We start from the raw sequence: 15,270 nt of genomic DNA, 5'->3' as shown, positions 1-15,270 counted from the left end.
GGGACATTGAAACTGCTCTTAACAAGTCAGATAGCATTATAACTTGTTGCTACTATTAACTCCAGTTGACAAAATCTAATATCTTATTGGCATTGGATATTAGGCGAAGAACAGCAGCAGAAATTGAGAAGAAAACCAGGAAAATGATTCCAGGAGTCCCATGTTTGGAAACGAAGGGAAGTAGTAACCAGAACCTAAAAGACTATCGTACTGCTGTTTTTCAACTACTCTACCAGATGTGGGAGACTTTGAATTGATTACGAACTGGAGTGACGCTTTGCAAACTAAACTTGAAGCGATGAGTCTACGTTACTGGAGAGGCAACCTGCTAATGTTGAGAATTTCAAGATGCTGATCACCTCTTGGTCAGTCCGACGTCGCATAAAGCCTGCAAGCTAGAGGACCATCAATCAACAAATGTTTCAGCATTGAAGAATGTCGAATTTTGATCGTCAAAGTCAGCTTACCATATACAAATCTGGTGTGTACTTATATTGTAGATATGTTTTGTATTTGTAAATAACTGTAGTGTCCTGGATGCTATATTAATAATAGCTACGACAATAATAATAATAACAATAGAAATGGAAATGCAGTGTTGCTAGGGCCTCCCGGTGGGAAGACCGTTCGCCTGGTGCAAATCTTTCGAGTTGACGGCACTTCGACGACTTGCATGGCGTTGGGGATGAAACGACGATAAGGACAACACAACACCAAGTCCCTGAGCGGAGAAAATCTCCGACCCAGCCGGGAATCAAACCCGGGCCGTTAGGTATGACATTCCATCGCGCTGACCACTCAGCTATCAGGGGCGAACATAATAATAATAATAATAATAATAATAATAATAATAAACCACGTAATTCTTAAGAACTGTGGATTTGGTATACGGCGCTTGCTATGTTTCACTCTTAGACGCATAAAGTTTTATCTGTGATTGACGCTCTTGTTGCCAACAGACTTATGTGTGACGAACGTGCGTCTAAGTGCTTAAAATTCTGTCACCAGCTCACACTGAAGATGACTGTACGATTATCGGCCGAAATGTCGAAAGGACGAACATCAATGATGTGGTTGCACTCCCCGACAGATGATGCAATATTAATCTGCAAAAAAGGTAGGAGAAATGTTGCACAAAATTAATGTGCTCTATCTTCGACATGCATCCGGGGATAGCAGAACATATTTTGAACTTAAATGTAGTGTATCTAGAAGAGAATGACTACCTCCCTGCCATTCAGTAAGGATCCACACGTCACCATGAAGCGAAACCTAAGCTGCTGTTTTCTCACGTGGGATCCGTAAAGCCATAGATCGAGACAGCCATGTAGATACGTTATTTCGGGCCATCGGAAAGATATTACACAGAATCACAACACCGCTAACTAAATAACTTTGATAATAAAGGGAATCAAAAGAAAATATGTGACTAGACAGGATTTCTTGGTAGGGAGGACCCAGCACGTAATCTCAGATGGAGACTCACTGACAGATGCAAAAGTAACTTCAGGCGTGTCCCAGCAAAGTATGTTGGGATTCTTGTTGTTTGTTTCTATGTTAATGATCTGGCGGGGTATATTAATAATACCCTCAGACATTTCCAAATTACACAGTTAATCATAATGAAGCACCTTTTCAAAAGCAGCACAAATATTTAGCCAGAGCCGGCCGTTGTGACCGAGCGGTTCTAGGCGCTTCAGTCCGGAACTGCGCTGATGCTACGGTCACAGTTTCGAATCCTGCCTCGGGCATGGATGTGTGTGATGTCTTTAGGTTAGTTAGGCTTAAATAGGGACTGGTGACCTCAGATGTTAAGTCCCATAGTGCTTAGAGACATTTGAACCATTTTCTTATTTAGCCAGATCTTGATAAGATTTCAAAATGCTGCAGAGATCGGTAAATTGCTTTAAATGCTCGGAAATGTAAGATATCTCCCTTCACTAAACACAAAAATATAGTATCGTCTGATGAAAATGTAAGTCAGTCACAATTGCTACGCCCACCAAAATACCTGTCTCTCACAATCTCCATGGATATGAAATTGAATGGTGGACTTCAGTTAATTCGAAGGCATATTAAAAAAATGCAATGTTTACGAAACTCTTTTGCTATCTATCCTACAATATTACTGTACTGAATGGACCTCATACCTGGTAGTAATTGAACTGCCGTGTGGCTAGGGCCTCCCGTTGGGTAGACCGTTCGCCTGGTGCAAGTCTTTCGAGTTGACGCCACTTCAGCAACTTGCGTGTCGATGGGGATGAAACGATGATGATAAGGACAACACAACACCCAGTCCCTGAGCGGAGAAAATCTCCGACCCAGCCGGGAATCGAATCCGGGCCGTTAGGTATGACATTCCGTCGCGCTGACCGCTCAGCTACCAGAGGCGGACATACCAGGTAGTACTAATAGGGGATATCGTACATATACGAAGAAGAGCAGCGCAAATGGTCACAGTTTCGTTCGGTGCACGAGAGCGCGTCAAAGAGAAGCTGTAAAACTTGAACTGGCAGACGCTTGAAGATTGGCACCACGATTGCCTGCCAACAAAGTGAAGCATTGAGGAATGTACTACAAGCCGCGAAGTATCGCTCCCATACTGACCGCAGCAACACTACACTGTTTAGTCGCATTGATGTGACCACCTATCAAAAGCTTGAATATCCACCTTTTGCAGCGCGGTCCGCTACGAGATTTGCGGGAAGAATGTCAGTGAGGTTCTGGACGTTACTGACAGCCATGTGGAGTCATTCCGGCTCCAGCGCCGTGGCTGCCTGCGCAAGGTTTTTGGCTGAGGATCCATGGCGAGAATAGCCCTATCGAAGTGGTCGCACAGATTCTCGATTGGCTTTAAAACCGGGGAGTTTGGTAGCCAAGGCAGTACGGTAAACTCATCCTGGTGCTCTTAAAAACACGCACGTGAACTACGAACCGTATGACACATTCCGTTGTCCTGCTGATAGACGTCATTTTGGGGAGGAAAAAAGAAACTGCATGGAGGGATGGGCAGGGTCCCCAAGGACAGATGCATACTTGTGTTGATCCATTATGTCTTGCCAGTCGCTGTGGCCCCGCGGTTCTAAGCGCTTCAGTCTGGAACCGCGCTGCTGCTACAATGGCAGGTTCGAATCCTGCTTTGGGCATGGATGCGTGTGATGTCCTTAGGTTAGTTAGGTTTAAGTAGTTCTAAGTCTAGGGAACTGATGACCTCCCGTAGTCCCATAGTGCCTAGAGCCATTTCAACCATTTTGAACCATTATGTCTTCTAAAAACACGAGATCACCCAGGGAATGCCATCCAGCCAGGACCCTTCTTACGATTGTTGCAGGGTCTAAGCCTCCAGACGTTTCACACGGTACACGCCAACGGCCATCTGTCCGCATAAAACGTGATTCATCTGAAAAGGCCACCTGATACCTCTCAGTGGACGTCGAGTTCTGGTACTGTTGTGCAAATTAAAGCCTTCCTCGCCAATCAACGGCCAGTCAGCACCGGTGCATGAATTAGGGGCCTGCTGCGAAGGTCCATACGCAGCAACGTTCGCTCAGTGGTCACTGAGGAAGCACTGGTTGTAGCCCCTTGGTTCATCCGGGCTGTCAGTCGCTGTCGAAAGCCGCAGCGGTGGCCGAGCGGTTCTAGGCGCTTCAGTCAGTTTCGAATCCTGCCTCGGGCATGGATGTGTGTGATGTCCTTAGGTTAGTTAGGTTTAAGTAGTTCTAAGTTCTAGGGGACTGATGACCTCAGATGTTAAGTCCCATAGTGCTCAGAGCCATTTGAACCATTTTTCACTACCGAAAGCATCTCCGCAACCGTCGTTCACCCCCTGTCATGTATGGCCGATGGTGCACCACAGTTGGCTCGGAGCCGGTTTTGGAAGGTGCCATTTCGCCGTGCACGGTTTACTTTACCCATGGCGCCACGCAAACAGTTTACAAACTTAGCCGCTTCGGAAATACTTCCCCCTTTGCCAGAAAGCCAATGATCACCCTCTTTCGGACGTCAGAAAAACCACTCCATTTCCGCATTACAACGACTGTACTGTCCCCGAACCCCTCCACCAACACGCTTTAGATACCGTTCAATGCTAATGCTGCCACCTGCCATCTGTGAGTGGTTATTGGACGTTGACGTCCAACATAGGCGGCGATGAAAAAAATGGCTTTCAGCACTATGGGACTTAACATCTCAGGTCATCAGTCCCCTAGAACTTAGATCTACTTAAACCTAACTAACCTAAGGACATCACACACATCCATGTCCGAGGCAGGATTCGAACCTGCGACCGTAGCGGTCGCGCGGTTCCAGACTGAAGCGCCTAGAGCCGCTCGGCCACAAGCGGCCGGCAGGCGGTGATGACATTAATGTGATTGACCGTGTAGATTAACTACAGCCCACACAGAACCATTATCGCAAACCGTACGCGAATAGAACAGGAATGTGGTATCGATAGTTCCGAAGCCACAACGTAGGTGCACGCTCGTAGGTTGGCACTACGAGAGCGGACGAGCTACGCCGACCACAGCGCCCTCCAGCCTACGCTGTGGGGCTCAATGAGCGCCGCTCTGCTTTCACCCAATTTCATCAGGAGCAGACGGCCTGGAAATGTGGCTTCAATTTCAGCGTCCGCAGCTCGTGGTCTCGCGGTCGCATTCTCGCTTCCCGAGCACGGAGTCCCGGGTGCGATTCCCTGCGCGGACAGGAATTTTCACCTGCCTCGATATGACTGGGAGTTTGTTTTGTCCTCATCATTTCATCATCATTATGAAAGTGGCGAGATTGGGCTGAGCAAAGGTTCGGAATTTGTACGGATACTCATAACCGCGCAGTTGAGCGCCCCACAAACCGAACTTCATCATCATCATCATCATCATCATCATCAACTTCAATGTCCGTTGGCTTGCTTTTGAGACTTTGTACTACTTACGTCCGGAACACGGCTTCGCACCTACGTGCTCATCATCGCAAAGTTATGTAACCATTTATTAACTTGTTTTTGCCTATAGTAAACATTTTTAATTTTATACGCAGTACCGAAGTGCTTTACCTCTCCTGCTCCTATTCGCTTCCTTCATTCGGCCTAGTTTGCAGATCACAGGAACAGACCCACGCACCGCCTTCCAGGTGGGTACCATGGGAACTATTTCTTGCCATACACTGCACAGTGCTATACAGAGTGCACGTTGTGCGCAGCTCGTAGTCTAGTGATCTAGTAGTGCTGGCACGGTAGTTGAGCGTGTTCGGTCAGAGGGCTGCGTGTTCTCTGTAATAAAAAAACTGAGTCAAGGAATCAACGGATGTGGTGTGACGTCCGCCCAGACCAAACGGAACGAACTATATCGAACAAAAAGTGGCTAGCATTGCTGCTTCTGGATCAAGGGGTTCGATTCCCGGCAGGGTTGGGGATTTTCTCTTCCCGGGGACTGGGTGTTTGTGTTGTCCTTATCATATCATCATCATTAGTGACAGTGAATAGATTGGGCTGTGATAAAATTGGGACTATGTGCGGTCGCTGATGACCGCGCAGTTGAGCGCCCCACAAACCAAACACTGTCAACATCAGAGTTTATCTCTAAATCAGGGATTCCTAACATTTTCATACATGCATTTTCAATTTTGTAGGCTACGTATATTTGAAACTTAGTATGTTAAAGGTGCTTAATAAGTAACAACATAAATTCAAGCCGGCCGGAGTGGCCGTGCGGTTCTAGGCGCTACAGTCTGGAGCCGAGCTACCGCTACGGTCGCAGGTTCGAATCCTGCCTCGGGCATGGATGTGTGCGCTGTCCTTAGGTTAGTTAGATTTAATTAGTTCTGAGTTCTAGGCGACTGATGACCTCAGAAGTTAAGTCGCATAGTGCTCAGAGCCATTTGAACCACAAATTCAACTGCTGTTTTCTATTACCAGTAACACTGTTAGAAATTATTTTAAGATAATTGCGTAATTCAGTGAAGAAAACATTTTACAAGTATGCAGAAGAGATAATTTCGAGCGCAACACCATATTCTTGCAATTAAAGAAAGTAGCAAATTCGACACAAACGGTTCGAAAAACGTTTGTTCGTATTCCGCAATAGCTGGCTTTGTGAAAACATAATTACGAAATTTTTACTGCGACCTGGCATCATTCAAACACATAAATAGGTACGTACCTATAATCAGAGTAGAAACACAAAAGTAAACCGAAAAATAGCTGAAATGCAACAAATTTTTACAGTTTATGTAACTGCTCGTTACGAGTGACTAATGTGGCTACATTATAATAATGAAACACGGAAAAGTTGTGCTTTGGCGTAGCGTGAACTCTTGTTGACGAAGGCAAAGCGAGTGTTAGGGCAAGAAAACTGCTACTGCTGTATTTGGAGGACTTGTTTTAAAATGCGCTCTGTTAGTTTTGGTTCGAGCTCATAAGAGAAACAATGATGGCTAAGTAACGAGGGATGTAAATCTGGAGATGTTTATTCAAGAGAATTCATGATGGAAACTTGACGCAAGTGGGGAAACCCGTCACAAATGAATTATGGAAATGTCTTTCATTACTAGTCTACTGTCGTATTGTTTCCGCGATAAGAACCGTGTTAGTTCAATTATAGAACTTAATACAAACGTATGTACAGTAAATCAGTGCTAGGAGTTGCACATAGTGTGCACAAGTAACTAATACACAAATAATAAAATTTCATGATTTATAAAACATTAGATGGCTACAACATGAAGATATTTGAACATTTGTGATGGATGTTGCATTCGTGTCTATCTGGACTATGATAATCCGTTCGCAGTGCTCTTCATGGAACTTATCTACATTCTTATATTCTTTACAATAATCAGGCAGCCGGCCGCGGTGGTCTAGCGGTTCTAGGCGCTCAGTCCGGAACCGCGCGACTGCTACGGTCGCAGGTTCGAATCCTGTCTCGGGCATGGATGTGTGTGATGTCCTTAGGTTAGTTAGGTTGAAGTAGTTCTAAGTTCTAGGGGACTGATGACCACAGATGTTAGGTCCCATAGTGTTCAGAGCCATTTGAACCAATAATCAGGCCTTCTCCTGCATTACCCCTACTTGATTTTGTGTTGATAACACTGTACTCACCTTACAAGACGTCCTGTTCTTCCTGTCACCGCACTTCGCTAATTCCCATTACATATAACGTCAACCAACCCATTTTCCTGTTTAAATTCTCTAAGCTACATTGCCGATTAAGAAATGGATCAAACGTGCCACGCCGCGACCCGTAGAACGTGTGATGAGGACGTCTTTCTGATTACTCCCCACCAGGAGGTCCAAATGGGGGACTATTTTCCCTCTGGAATATTTTACTCAAGTGGGTGCCACTGCCATTATGACGTACAATAGAGCTGCATGCATCTGGGTTAAAGAAGTGCTTTGGTTTACCCTTGCTTTCCGTCGTTCGAAGGACCAGCACAGTCAGTTACAACGATAAAATCACGAACAACTAAAAATTTAAATATCCTGCAATTTATACAGTGAAAATAGCTTGTATTTCAGTGTGCATCTTGAAAGAGTTTCTTTATGGTTCGGTTCGGTGTTGGCAGCACTTCGAAGTGACTAGTTTCCCTGCAGTTACTATTATCATAAGCACATAGGACAAAGAGCTGTCCAACAGCCAAGAGACAGTAAGACAATACCAGGTAACACCGTCGCCACCCTTTATAATGGACGAAATTCGGCGGAGAAGAAAATTCGAAAATTCACCTTCTTCAGGTGTGTCATAGCCAATGGAAGCCACTCATTGATGATTAGATCCTGCAGACCGCGAGGATGTTGATTTATACGTTTCATCCACTGCTCCAAAAGGACCCAGATATTTTCTGTGAGATTAAAATCTGGTGATGATGTAAGGGGCAATCGAGGTGTGATACGATGGCCAAGCGTTCATTAACCAAGACAGTGTGCGTGCAGCCCCGTGAACACGGCTCTGTGTGATCTTGAAAGAAGGGAGTGTCCACAGCATCCTCAGCGTGAGGATGTGAGAAAAAGGGCAATACTTCGTTACCGAGAATATCGAAACAAGCATCTTATTCATTTTAACGGTGCCGTGAACGGGTGGGCCCAAACCATGGTGCAAAAAATGCTATCAAAACATGATGGAACAACTCCGTGTCTGACCTACACCTTCCACACGTTGTAAGTTAACCGCCTAACTGGGTCGCTGAAGCAGCGATGTTTTGCACCATTTGATAAAAGAGAAAACAGTGAGCCTTCTGACCACACTACACACCTCCAGTCAGCTTATGTCCACTTTCTGTGTGGTTTGAATACACGCAGGTTTATGTGCCACTGTGAGCAATGGCTTTCTGCGAGGTAGCCGACTCTAAATGTCCTTTCCATGCAGTTCTGCTCTCGCAATGTTCACTCGGAAACTGATTGAGACGGACCATGAAAACCTGTTTGTGACAAGGCGTGACAATCCTCTCTGTTCCGATCACTGTTCTGACACCGGGTTACATGGCTGCAAGCTGTAAACCTCGGATTGTAGAGAGGTTGGACAGTCCGTGTTGATACACCAACAAACTGGATCATGGGCTCGTCCAAAGCCGACAGCTCCTTTCAGTCATCCTGTCACGTCTCCAAGACGACCCATCTTACTGCAATGACTTTCCACAACTGACTGCAAATCTATGATTGACGTGAGTGTGGAGAAGTCACGTGTCCATCGGATATAAGTTCTGCTCCATCTATGGCACTCTAAAGCCACCAGAATGCTCCTTTAAAGCGGTGACCGACATTAGGTTAGCATATGATTTAGAACAGGGACGACCAAGAAGTGCACTCGCGAGCGGTGCCCTGACACAAGTGCTGTAGTGCTCAGCTTATCTGCACGCTTCCCCCTCTGCCATCGCACACTGAGCATGGGTACGGGGGGAGGGGGAAACCTGCGATTTCGCCTCTTTTAAATGGCGGTACAGTCTAACTGCATATGACTTCAAAATGGTTCAAATGGCTCTGAGCACTATGGGACTTAACATCTCAGGTCATCAGTCCCCTAGAACGTAGAACTACTTAAACCTAACTAACCTAAAGACATCACACACATCCATTCCCGAGGCAGGATTTGAACATGTGACCATAGCGGTCGCACGCTTCCAGACTGAAGCGCCTAGATCCGCTCGAACACACCGGCCGGCGCATATGACTTCGTTTTATACACTGAAGAGCCAAAGAAACTGATACACTTGTTTAATATCGTGTGGGGCCTCCGCGAACACGCGGAAGTGCCGCAACACGACGTGGCTTGGGCTCGACTAATGTGTAAAGTAGTACTGGAGGGAACTAACACGATGAATCCCGCCGGGCTGTCCATACATCCGTAAGAGTACGAGCGGGTGGAGGTCTCTTCTGCACAGTAGGTTGCAAGGCAACCCCGATATGCTCAATAATTTTCATGTCTGGGGAGTTTGGTGGCCAGCGGATGTGTTTAAACCCAGAAGAATGTTTTTGGAGCCATTCTTTAGCAATTCTGGGCGTGTGGGGTGTCACACTGTCTGGTTGTGATTTCCGAAGTCCTTCAGAATGCACAATGGTCATGAATGAATGCAAGTAATCAAACAGGATGCTTATGTACGAGTCACCTTTCAGAGTCGTATTTAGACGTATCAGGGATCCCATATCACTCCAACAGCATGAGCTTGAGTAGTCCCCCGCTGACGTACATGGTCCATAGATTCACGAAATTGTCTCCGACCCCGTACAAGTCCATCCGCTCGATACAATTTGAAACGAGACTCGTCCCAACAGGCAACATATTGCCAGTCATAAACAGTCCAATGTCGGTGTTGATGGGCCCAGGTGAGGCGTAATGCTGTGTGTCGTGAAACCATCAAGGGTATACAAGTCGGCCTTCGGCTCCGAAAGCGCATATCGATGGTGTTTCATTGAATAGTTCGCACGCTGACGCTTGTTGATGGCTCTGCGTGGGTATCTGCAACAATTTGCGGAAGGGTTGTCACGTCGAACGATTCTCTTCAGCCGTCGTTGGTCCCGATCTTGCAGGATCTTCCAGCCTCAGCTATGTCAGAGATTAGATGTTTTACCGGAGTCCTGATATTTGCGGCACACTCGTGCAATGGTCGTACGGGAAAACCGCACTTCATCGCTATTTCGGAGATGCTGTGTCCCTTCGTTCGTGCGCCGACTATAACACCACGTCAAATTCACTTAAATCTTGATAACCTGCCATTTTAGCAGCAGTAACTAATCTAACAACAGCGCCAGATACCTGTTGTCTTATATAGGAGTTGCCGACTGCAGCGTCGTATTCTGCCTGTTTTACGTATCTCTGTATTTGAATACGGATGCCTATACCAGTTTCTTTGGCGTTTCAGTGTATTTAAAAATTCTCAACAACATAGATTACAAAAACAAAATTTTCAGTTTTATTTAATTATTTTTGACACTGGAGACATAATTTTTGTCTGGTACAGACTGCTGGCATACGGGCAGACACAGAACATGTCACACATTTTCGCACTCAGGCTGACATGCGATAGTGACTTATTTAGTGTCACAATCGAAAAAAGGTCCTTTACACAAATATGTTGATCCAAATATTGTAGCACTTCTGCAACCTCATTATGTAGCTGTGGAAACTTTGAGTGAGAAAACGAATGTAGACGTACTGGATGGTTTTAACATAAAAAGATTAGTCTTTAAAACGGGAGTTACGTTCCAGATCAATCGGTTACATCTGTACATGCACAAGGCTGCTATCAGCTGAAACGGCAAAAGGTATCGGAAACAGCTCTAAAACAGATGTACGACTGGCAATCTCCTCAAAAAGTTTAGGAAACTATACTTGTAATTCTTTTAATGGCACAATGAATTCTTCAAACCTCGCGTTTTCTTTGACACCAGTGAGCTTAGGGAACTACACAGTGTTTGTCAGAATGTGTCGCTTCAACAACGCGATTTTGTTTTTAAATTTCTCCTCATCAAATCAGCAAGAAGATGTTTCTCATCTCGCAGTGTCTTACTGTGGTCACTGTGCAGTCAAGTCCACTTAAAATGCCAGGTTTGCAATCCATTTTGATTGTTCTAATATTCGTTCCTGCACTCCCTTCTCATTCATAAATTCAAGAACAACGAGTTTTACATCGAAAAATCGTTGTAGCCATGCTCCTTGTCTTAACCAAGTGTCCAAGTTCTTAGTAAAAATTGTGACTGTACAAACTCCCCTTACTAGATGAATAGGTCTGGTATGCGATTGCTTTGTGGAGAGCGAGCGCGCGACATGGTGCGCCATTCGCGGAAGCGCGTGGCGCGCCCGCGCGAGATTTGCAACGGTCGGTGGGATGTCTTCGCCGCCGCAGCTTGGTACATTGTTTGGTTTTTCGCGGATTACGCGAGAACTATGTAACTTAAAGTGAAGAGCGATGCGGCAGTGGATTTTGGCCAGCAATATGCACCCCTGAAAGATCGATCTTTATAAAGTCACGAGACGCAAAGGTTACAGTAACCTCAAAAATGGTTAATATCACAAATACTGAAAGATTAATAAAAATAGTAAATAACAACTTACATGGATGAGCGAGCACTCATTAAAAACGTTTCGTCACAGCGGGTCGGGTGCCACAGTCATATGTTAAGATTCATAAATAATTAAGCCCGTAAAGAGCAATAAACAAAGTTTGATGGAAAATTGTTTATAAAATTCAATAGAAAATTCATGACGTAAAGAACGGCACTAATAATATTTTGGGTGGCAAAACTAGTTAAGTTATACTATACACTTAACTTGCAATAGTTTTCATTGTTTACAAATTATTATTGACATTTGTCGCCCATAATTAGTTAATTGTTATAGATACGAAGATTTTGAGCAGTGCAGTGTGTAGATGGCTATAGATTACGTCTGAAAACAGTGCTATATGCAGTTCTATGTTAAAACTTTGCAGCACAGATGTAAACAAACAAATTTGTGCTAAGTGGCGAAATTTTGTAGAAAACTAAAACTTGATTTACGGGCGATAGAATAATCCTAGAAATTAATGTAACATGGTAAATAAGATGTACATTTTAGTGCGGTGCTAATGACGTACTTATTTCTGTTGACGGATGTATATGTCAAAATTTGTAACCTGAACTGCTGATGTTGGTATTTGTATAACCAAGGGAGGGTAGACATCTGAGCCTATATAAGCGAGCGGCCATCTTGGCCAGGGGTCAGTCGTTCGGTCAGTCGTTGGTCAGCCGTTTGGAGGGTGGGTGGCGAGCGAGCCCCTCTCGTGGGTGGTCCATGTGGTCGTTTGAGTAAGATTTTTTTTTCGAGGCAATTTATTTCTACAAAGAGTATTGTTTAATGGTGCAAGTATGCAAGCAAATATTTGGTGAACTTGAAGTGCTACGATTATTTGTGTGAGTACGAATTACGAGGTATACTTCGGGGTAAGTGAACATGTGGCGATCTGTGATTTCGTGCCAAAACTGCTAGAACAAATTTTTGTGGTTCTGTTCGAGTTGATTGAGTAACATTGGATTATAGCAGCCTACATTACTGTTATTGGAGGCTCGGAGTCAAATTATTATTGTTAAAGTAAAACTGTAAACCGACTCACCAGTGCTGATTTCATTGTGTGAAAGACAAGGACGACGCCAATAAATAGTGATGATAAAAAGCTTAATTGAACTGTGTCGTGAAAAATGATTTTGCTATAATAATGGCCTTTGTTTTGTTCCCTAGCATAAACTGTACTCATGTCTGAGTGAAAATTAATTGAAAACCTGTAACTAATGCGAGTGTGTGGAACAGTGTACTATTGCATAAAGTGTGGAAATCATCCCCTGAGACTTACGTGAGAGCCAAAATTTACACTAACATTTTTTAACGAACATTTATATATGCACATTCATGTGAACGCTTCAACGGCACTTTATTTACCTCCCCGTCGCAAAATCCATCGAAAACTGTTGCAAGTGACAGTGAAAAGCTGCGTGATATTTCAGAAAATTTAGTATTCGTACCATCCATTTCTTCACGTGCTGTATGCATGGAAATTTAGCAGAAAGAACTTATGTACAGAACAATGAATCCTGGCTATCAACAGTTGTGATTTCTTGATCTTTCATTGTCAACTAAACCTTTAAATTCTTTCTGCAAGGTGTTGTAATATCGTTTCATGGTATATTTGCAGTATCCGTCGCTTATGCGACTGCATAATAGACAGTGAACATTCTCACCCTTCTCTTCATTCACTTTTAAACGCTAGTGACGACAGATCACTAGATGGCCTCTTTCTGTGCCACTGGACCTGTGAACGTCCTTCATGCCACGAACAAAATGATATAGGATAAATAACACTGACAACACGATTCTTTCGATGTGAAGAGAGTTGTGCCGACCGGAATATGCCACGCCACCATACTACGCGCAGTTCCGAGCACTTCCGAGAAGGACCGAGCAAATAGGAACAGGCCGAGCCTTCAGCTGCACGAGACACTCGCCGAGTATGGCACGCCGAGGCCGCCCCTGTTTTAAATGAATTATCAGGTTTAACATGAATTTTAACAGACTCAGAGATGTACTGAAACTGAACGAAACCGGTCACTATTGTGCAAAAAGTGACACTTCAGATTCTGTTAACATGTTATTATTTAAGTATTTTATGATGAATTTGTTTGAGTTTGCTCTTTGGAAATTATCCTTTATTTTGTAGACACTGATTTCGTCCAGTTTCGCTGCACTTGCGCTATTTCTGTACCGTGTCAGCAGTTACTAAAAGATAGAAGGACGTTCGAGGAGCGCCGTTACGGTGCTTCTGGCGGTTGGTTACTCACGCGGCGGTCGTGGCGAACTGGTGCAGCCCTCCGGAGCAGACGACGCGGTGTCCCCGCAACCGCTGGCACGCCGCCTTCTCCGGACACTCTTCCCCGCACACCGAGGCCGCCCACCTGCAACCACAAACACAGCTCACTGCTAATCCCTGCCGGAAGGTGCAAAAAACGGAGCTGAAAGCGCGCTCTGATAGAACTGTTATGATAACTGGCTAATCACGTGGCGGTGATCAGAAAGTGAACATATCACACGAACAGCACGATGAAACGTTGGTACACAAGCTGTCGGAGTTCAACAAATTCAAAAACCAAATCTAGGAAAATGATTTTGTGAGTGGAACATTTTCCATTGAACAACTATAACTGTTATTCTAAAACTCGAATTCATTTGGCGTAAAATTTACTGTTTAAGGAAACAAGTACGAGGTGCTCACATGCAGGCACTAAACATGAACTTTCTTTTGTGCAGCGTGTAAAGCTAATAAAATATCCAAACTCCCAATTGTAGTCACCATTTCCACTGACGAAGTACTTGCTATCAAACAAGTCCTTCAGGTCGCACGGGATAAGCCGAGCGGTCTCTGTTGTGGACTGGCAAGACAGCCAATCCACAGTGACGGGTAGCCGAAAGGCACGCGTTTAATCTCACGCAGACTGGCGTGAGGTCTGGAACAGTTAAAGGAGTTATACTACGAAGAAAAGAACGTAGCGGCTGGAATACTTAACTTTAATCCATAATTGGAGAACATCGCTCTTGTTTATACATAATTACAATCTCAATATAAACTGGTAATGGCGCCTTGCTAGGTCATAGCAAATGACGTAGCTGAAGGCTATGCTAACTATCGTCTCGGCAAATGAGAGCGTATTTGTCAGTGAACCTTTCCTAGCAAAGTCGGCTGTACAACTGGGGCGAGTGCTAGGAAGTCTCTCTAGACCTGCCGTGTGGCGGCGCTCGGTCTGCAATCACTGACAGTGGCGACACGCGGGTCCGACGTATACTAACGGACTGCGGCCGATTTAAAGGCTACCACCTAGCAAGTGTGGTGTCTGGCGGTGACACCACAGTCTCAGGCGCTGCAGTCAGTATGTAGCTAATACAAACAAATTTACGGGTCGAGCAACCGTAGGTCAGAGACATATAAAAAAGGGAAGCAACACTCAACACTCAATAACCATTCAAATTATCACAAGAATAATCATCATCTTCGTTTCCCTCTATCCAACATCTGGTCTGGTTGGAGTACCAATGGTACTTCGCCACTTTACTCGGCCTTTCCACCATTCTTCTTCCACAATTTGGTTCCATAGCAGGTTTCTCCTCCTTAAACTCTTTATTGTATCAATCCATTTTGTTCTCGGTCTTCCTCTTGGCCTTTTGCCCTCAATCTTGAACTCCACCATTGTTCTTGGTATTCTTCTCTCTCCCATCCTTTTCACATGTCCAAGCCATTTTAATCTATTCTTCTTCATTTTCTCAG

The 15,270-nt window shown here is 44.7% G+C and overlaps 1 protein-coding gene across 1 annotated transcript in view; it reads right to left on the bottom strand.

Annotated features, from left to right (window-relative positions):
- The window catches only part of LOC126410704 (protein singed wings 2), a 214,768-nt gene that overhangs the window by 128,105 nt on the left and 71,393 nt on the right, over positions 1-15,270 (bottom strand). The window contains exon 2 of the mRNA XM_050081347.1: positions 13,793-13,906. Coding sequence (XP_049937304.1) covers positions 13,793-13,906 — 114 coding nt within the window. The remainder of the gene's footprint in view (positions 1-13,792; positions 13,907-15,270) is intronic.

This window comes from Schistocerca serialis, chromosome 1, assembly GCF_023864345.2.
Source record: "Schistocerca serialis cubense isolate TAMUIC-IGC-003099 chromosome 1, iqSchSeri2.2, whole genome shotgun sequence".
Taxonomy (NCBI): domain Eukaryota; kingdom Metazoa; phylum Arthropoda; class Insecta; order Orthoptera; family Acrididae; genus Schistocerca; species Schistocerca serialis.
The sequence above is the reverse complement of the archived record's forward strand: the minus strand, read 5'-3'. Positions and strand labels throughout refer to the sequence as shown.